The sequence below is a fragment of the Emydura macquarii genome, unplaced genomic scaffold, assembly GCF_026122565.2.
Source record: "Emydura macquarii macquarii isolate MOO-44397 ecotype Brisbane River unplaced genomic scaffold, CSIRO-AGI_Emac_v2 contig_1897, whole genome shotgun sequence".
NCBI lineage: Eukaryota > Metazoa > Chordata > Testudines > Chelidae > Emydura > Emydura macquarii.
Genome location: NW_027132034.1, coordinates 368,265 through 375,928, shown reverse-complemented (window position 1 = coordinate 375,928; position 7,664 = coordinate 368,265). Strand labels below are relative to the sequence as shown.

Sequence of the window (7,664 nt, the reverse complement as noted above, 5' to 3'; positions counted from 1 at the left end):
TCAAACATCCATCATTAGAGCAGAATTCACATTTTAACTGGGGATCAAAATAGGTGGCCTCTAACTCAGATATTACACTAATTGGTCAGTCAGTGAAACAATGCAGTGATATGGTACTTTCTATCCTTCAGGAGACCAAAACTGAGCAAATTTAGTTTTTAGAGAGACAAGGTGGGTGAGATGTTATCTTTTGTTAGGCCAACTTCTGCTGATGAGAGACACAAGCTTTTGAGCCTACACAGAGCTCTTCTTCAGTCTTCAACACAAGGAGGGCTTTTGACTGAGCCAACACAAATCATTCCTCCAGAATAACTTACAATAAAAATATTACACCACATTAATTATATTTACATGCAGGAAAAACCTGTAAAGTTGTGTGGTTCAGGTTATTTTTTCCTCTAAAACATATAATTCAGCAAAACTTCCTAGACAAGTTATGTGTTACCTATGAAAAAAATTCTGAGGAAACAAATTTCACAAAAAAATCTAGAAAAAAATAGCTGGGTTTTTTAATATTTTTTGACAAGGTTCTCATAATTTATATTTACAGATGCTTACATGTAGAGATGTACATATTCACATGCTAATAATGTAAAACTACATTGCTTACCAGAGAGCCACTGAAGACATTTAGGTCTCTTTTCAGATGGTAAATAGACTCCCAAATAATATGCAGGAATTCCGGAGAGGGCTATACCAATTCCAATGAGGGAATTGATTGTATTGCTGTAGAGAGGAACCATGACCAGGAAAATGGAACATAAACAGTATACTACAGGAAAGAAGAGGCTGAGCTGCAAATACAAAAAGATCAACGTGAATTAAAAGAAGCAATGAAACATACTGTTGAAAAATGTCAGGCTGTACAAACTGAAGCACTAAAATGAGGCATAGCTGTAAGGCTTAAGAAAGAGAAACCTGCTCAGGAAGGGGCAATGAAGAGGAGGACGGCTCTCCACCTCAGAAACTGCTGATAACAGAGACCCATCAGCTAAGAGGGAAACACCCACTGCCCTCACAGCAAAGCAAGATGCCTCATGAGGAGGGTCTGGAAATAGACCCTTATAAAAGACAATAGACCCACTGGTAGCCAAGCCCAAAGAGCTGAATCCAGAAAGACGGCCTGAGAGACAGGCCACCTTTGCCTTCACTTGAAAGGACTTTTCTTTTGTGTCTTTTTTGGTTTAATTTGAGGACTCCTCATATGCTGCAAACTTGGAGGGAAGGACATTATAAATTACTTGACGCCGAGTCTGGAGAGGACTTGGGGATCCCCTGCCCACCACCCACTCCTGGGGTGTAAATGCATATGTTTGTCTGTATCTGTCCATCCTGTTACCAGGACTACACAAACTCAGTTCCAACTAAAACAACAAGAGTTCTGTAGCACTTTAAAGATTAACACATTTAATTTCAGCCGGCATAAGCTTTCGTGGGCTTCAGCCCACTTCCTCAGATGCAGTTGGCAGAAATAATACAGCAAATATTGGCAACATATATAGGAGGCAACATGTACATATCCATTCTTCTCTCATATCCATGTATATGTTGCCTCCTATATATGTTGCCAATATTTGCTGTATTATTTCTGCCAACTGCATCTGAGGAAGTGGGCTGAAGCCCATGAAAGATTATGCCTGCTGAAATTAAATGTTAGTCTTTAAAGTGCTACAGAACTCTCGTTGTTTTTGCTGTATACAGACTAACACGGCTACCCTCTGGATCAGTTCCAGCTGACATTTATGAGAGATCCTCAACTGCAGTACGAGCAGAACACTGAAGCTGAGTGCTACCCTGTAGGGAACTTTTTCTCTAAGCTTCTAGTGCAGAATTTTTATCATTTGTGTGTTAGAACTTGAATGAACCCGGCTTGACTTTCAAGTGGCTAGCTGAGTTTGCAGAGCTGGCAGTTAGAACACATCGTTTTGCTTGTAAAATCAGCAAATCTGAAATGAAAATAATTGGGAAACAAATAGGGAAGCCCATAATAAACTTTTTACAGATTCAGTTTTTCAGAGTAAAACCACACTTTGATACATAGCCACTTGTTCTGAAGAATGGCCTTTCCAGATGCCGTGACATTTTGAGAGCTAGCTGTAAGTTATGACAGAGAGAGAGAGTTTTTGTGTAAATATTATTTTTACGTAAGTAAAATGTAAATTGAGAAAAACAATCCACTGTGTGTGCACAAAATTCCATGCAAAACTGTAAGCTTAGCTAAGCAGGCCGAGAGTGACAGAAATTCATAAACTGACACCCACAGTCAGCTTAGATAAACTGTGCAATCTTGGCTGAATTGAAGTCTATGGCAAAATTCCCATTGATTTTAATAGGCCCAGGATTTCTCCCTCTCTCCTCTCTTCTGCCTATTATTTGAAGAGTTTGTAAATGAAGTGTGAAGACAATACGTTTTATCAAGGCTATCTGTTGTCAAGGAGGGCTGCATGCAGTAAAGCGTGGAATCCAATAGTTCATTTTTATAACTTTTATAGCACACAGCTCCAGATTTATGGGCTGCAGCATACCCATGAGCAACTTGTGTTTTGTCAGTCTGATGTCCAACAGAGAGCAGAGCTGGGTGGTCAAAAAACAGGAAAAACCTGAGCAAAAGTTTCCCCTGTTGGTTGTTGTGATGTGAGGTGGTTGTTTGTTGTTGTTTTTACATTCAAAATTTGAATGAAAGATCTTGTCAAACTTGAAATTCAGCAAAAATTGACTAGCTTTGGAGAATTATTAGAAAGCTTGCTAGCTTCAGAGAATGTACTTTAATTCCGAATGCACACAGGAGCTCTGTTTTTGTAGTGTGTGCTGGATAGGAATCAAGACATTCCATAATCTAACAACATACAGACAAAAAACAGGTGCTGGTAAGGCTGGTGCAGGAGACTGTGACAAGACAGAGTCAAAAATAAAAAGGTCTTTGGAAAAGTTTGCGAAGGGGTGTTAATTTGTATTCTACATACATTCACGTGGCTGCCTGAATGTTACTGGGTAACATTCCTCTGTTCTTGAAGAGTGTATAGGGTACCATTTCCTGGAGAATCCAAGCAGCATCCAAGCACACTTATTCCCTCACTACCAAAGGTGTCTTGGATGGCAGAGTGTACATGGATGAAGGGAACAGGAAATAAAGTGCTAGTCCTATAAAAGACAGAGAGGTGGAACTACTGTCTGGCAGCTCTGAATTTCCCAAACTACAGGAGGTGTCATCAAACCTGAATACAAGTCTGAACTGTGCTGGAGCCCTAGGCGCCCTATAACTATGGCAATGCAGTGATCTGCTATGAGAAAAAATGACTACACAAAAATAAGGGCCTATCCAACTACATACTATGGACTAAGGAGCCTGGAAAATTTCATTTTGAAAATGAAGGTTTTAAGTTGAAGAGATGCAAAAATTAGTCACAAAATCAATAAATTTCAAGTTTTATACTGTATGTAGCAAACCTGCCATAACAGATATTCTTCTGAAAGCTGAAATACATTTTGCGCTTTAACTTGTGACTGTGTATGTTAAAAGGACTTTTGTGGCTGAAAAAATAGCATATAATGGAACTGCTGACACATCCTTAGTAGCAATACTATAATTTATATAGAAACAGATGCATTGACTGTATATTATGTTTTATTTCCTTCTGTAATATACTTACTTTGATAGGCCGTGGCCTATCAGGCTGAGTATATCTCATGTATACTAATCCTGCAATAGACAACCCAACAAACAGCCAGTAGTTGAAGCTGTAGTAATTAATGAGGAGAAAGACGTCTTCCACAAGGAGGTAAATCAAAGTCATTAAACCCTACAGACATAAAAGGGGATGGGGGGAAAGGCCTTTTTAAGTAACAAAATAGTTTTTTTATGGAACAAAAACATACTATATACTAAGTTCACATTAAAGGTCTGATTTTTAGTGGTATTGAGCTCTTAATGTCCAGCTGAAGTCGCTGAGAGCTGTGTTCTCAGAACCGTTAAGAAGTCTGTAAGTGCGCTGATGGACAGTGCTTAGGGAATGAGCAACTGTTCTATATTTTGTTTTATCCTCACTGTTCAAAGTGTGCCCCCAGGCCTTATTTACTACACATCATTCAAATCCTGCTCTGACGACAGAACCATTAATTACCTCATGGGCTTTTCTGTGGTGCTCCTTACAATATCTGAGTGCTTCACAAATGTGAAATTATCATCACAACACCCATGTGAGGTGAGGGGGTCCTATCGTCATTTTACATATGGGGAACTGAGGCACAGAGAGAGTAAGATCCAAAAATTTCCACATATTTGAGTGTCTAACTTGAGACACCTAGAACCTGCATCATCAGAATACTGAACATTAGATAGCACTCTATCTGTTCAAAGCACAGCTCTCATTGACTTCAGTTGCAGCAGTGAGTGCTCAACACCTCTGCCAATTGGATCCAGGGTGTCAAGTCGGGAACCCAGAAATAGAGGAACAGATAATTAGTGACCATCTGTGAGAAGTATGGTCTAAGGACTTGCCCAGCATCACAAAGGAAACACTGGCAGAGGCAGGGATAGAATCCAGTTCTCCAGGGTGGCATGTAACTGCCTTAAGCATGAGGCCATCCTTTTTCTTCCTGAAATCTCTTGTCTCATTCACTGCATCCCTTCCAACTTCTGCAACAAATTAGGTAAGGGCCCTTCAAACAACAACCTCATTCAGAACACAGCCCTGATCTATCCCCAGAGCAGGTTCATTGTGTGCTCTGAATGAAGTAGGAGTCCTGTAGTAAAGACTGTGTCATAATGCATACAGAGGGGCACAAGCAACTTTTCTGGCATCTCCAAGCTTTTGAGCTTGACTTTGCAACCTTAATAATGTTCTTTTAATGTATTTTCTCTGGGTGTGATTTCCTCATTTTTTAAAGAAGCAAACTGAAAAAAAGATCCGTCTTCCCTCAATAAACACAGAAAACTTCTCTTCTGATCAATGGGATTTATGGTCACATGTTAAGAGAGCAAGCCCTTCCTACTGATACAAGTGTAATTCCCACTAGTGGGACTATTCAGATTCAAATGCCTCATTCCTAGATTCCTACATTTTAAGGCAAGAAGGCACCATTATGATTGTCTGCATAACACAGGCTATAGGATTTCACCAAATGAAATGAACTCCTTAATAAGCAACAGTAAATGCTGTATGATGGATTTTCCCCCTTCACTTTAATCTATTCTATTTCTGGATCAATACTTGCAATCATTTGTTCTAATTTTGTATTTTACAGCTCCCTATGCCTGTGTCCCACAATCTCATTTACAATGAAAGGTTGATCTTGCTTCATAATATCCCATTTTAATTTGTAAATAAGATTGTTTTAAAATACATATAAGTGCCCAGCACAAATATCATGTCTTTGTCCTTCTCTAACTGCACAAAGTTAATATGGATGTAGGTGTCTAGCTTTAAGAACCCAATTTTAAATACCTTGATCCAAGAATTTTAAGTGCTGTGACAAAATAGTGCAATACGTAAGTGTTCAAGGTAAAATGTGTATATAAACTGTTTTAAAATTCTTATATACTTTAGCCTATGACTACATAAAATGTTCTTCATTGGGAAGCTGGTAGTATTTCGTTTTGAGTCAATCTTCCTTTTACCCAAAGCCAACTAAATTAATTTTCTTTTTAGTATGTGGCATTCACCTGAGAATTACAGTATACAGCTTTGTGAATATGTAAACCCATACAAAGACTTAGAACAACTGCTCTCTATGTTATGCTTTGTAAACCTTTCTTTTCTAACCTAGATTAGAATATGCAGACTAATTAATGTTAAATCTTGTATAAACAGGGGACATTGCAACAAAAATTCTAACTGTTTTAAAACCGATTCAGATAAACCCTTTAAGATGATTTTATAAACAGTTTGGGCTGACTAACCCTATCCTAGACTCTGGGCCTAATTCTCATTCACACTAAGGCCATGTTACACTGGTGGCTTTCGTGTACATGAGAATCAGGTCATGTGGCTCCTATTGTTTTAAAAAACAATTTAGTTCAATTAACCGTTTTGGGGGAATTTCCCCAGTGTAGACAGGCCTGGAGAAATCGAGTGCAAAGGGGATTTCAACACTTTACCATTTAGCAGATTTCTAAAATAGTGAGGACAGGAGTGGGGAAGTACTGTTACTTACATTAAAAAAAAGAGCAGGGATTGGTGTGAAACACTTCATATGAATCAAACTCAAACTGTTAGGAAGATGTCCTTCTCTAGCTCCAACATAAAAAAGCCTAACAAAAGGAACAAAAAAAGTCTAATTAGCCAAGAAGAATCCTTCAGCTTTTCCAAAAAGGCAGCACCAGTTATCTTCTTTTGTTTTGTAAATATTTATGGAGAAAAATGCTTTTCTGTTGTAAGTACCATTCTTTTGTCCACCTTTGCTTTTCACTGAATAATAGACAACACTAGAGTACATGCCACAGCACAAAAACGTCTCCATCATTAAGAAATGATTTGACTTAATGTGACAAATGTAGATTAGCCTGCTAGATAATCAGAAGACTGCACTCTGCCCCATTCTCAGTAGTCCTTCTTTTGAGAGTTGATATTATAAAACACTGTGCTACTGACAACAGTACTTCACTTCAAGCATATGTTGTAGAAACATTGCATATTGCATTAAATGTTCTCGAAAGAACTGCCTGTAGCCTGAAATATACTGAATGTCAAAAGTCCATACCAGGACTACCAAAACCCACCACAATGCTTAGAGTGGGTCAATTTGACAATGAAGAAGTATATAGTTCAGTCCAATCCTTTGTACTGAGCATGCTTCTTTTTAGGGGAGCCATATCTGGATCCTTCCCTTTGCATAGGGTGAAGAAGCTTCAAGCAGCCTTTTAGACTGTAAGCTCTTTGGGACAAGGATAGTCATTTACTATATGTTTGTATAACCCTAGCTCAAAAGGGCCCTGACCTGGTGGCCTCTCATCACTAGCACAATGTTTAAATAAATAAATAATGATAATGGAGTGAGAACAGCAGTGGGAGAGATAATGCACGACTCAAACAAACAGCATTGCAAAGTGCTGGACTCTTCTCCTGAATTGTGTTCTTTCATATTTATAGTTGCAGCCACAGAAGGTGAGACCTATAGTATTGCAGCTGCATCTTGGTTTTAAGTGTCTTGGTTTTCTTCAAGTGTCTTTAGTGTATACCTGTCCACAGACAATATGCAATTATGCTAAACATCTAGCTATAAAGCATAGCTGTTCAGCACTGAAATATACTTATTAACCTCAAAATATTAAAACCAATTTAGATTCAGATTAGCTTGCAGCTGTGTACGGCAAGCTTACCGTATTGGCTTGGCCAAAGGCAGTGTTGACCCCACAAATGAATAACAACTCCACACTAAACGTATATATTCTGAATTATTTTAATTTGGCCTTACAGAAAGATGAGCATATGTTCTGGGACTAAAAGATATCATGGGACAAAGATGGTGCTAAATGATGCTCTTCTATCCTTGGATTGTGGCATTTCTTCAGATTTGGTACTTCTACAGAATTCATGCATATGGCAACATTACCAGACTTTCAATTCTGTTGAATAGGATCCATGTCAAATTTATGGTGAGATTGATAGTATATTTCTACAAAAGTTCAATTCTGGCTTGACTGAAAGGAATTTTGTTTTTCCTTA

The 7,664-nt window shown here is 38.4% G+C and overlaps 1 protein-coding gene across 2 annotated transcripts in view; it reads right to left on the bottom strand.

The window, feature by feature from the left end:
- LOC137159783 (Y+L amino acid transporter 2-like) overlaps nucleotides 1–7,664 on the bottom strand; it is a 53,460-nt gene that overhangs the window by 18,675 nt on the left and 27,121 nt on the right. For both annotated transcript variants that reach the window (XM_067558253.1, XM_067558254.1), the window contains exons 7-9: nucleotides 6,154–6,250; nucleotides 3,651–3,800; nucleotides 611–794 (exon numbers count right to left, since the gene is read on the bottom strand). In XM_067558253.1, the coding sequence (XP_067414354.1) occupies nucleotides 611–794; nucleotides 3,651–3,800; nucleotides 6,154–6,250 (431 nt within the window). The remainder of the gene's footprint in view (nucleotides 1–610; nucleotides 795–3,650; nucleotides 3,801–6,153; nucleotides 6,251–7,664) is intronic.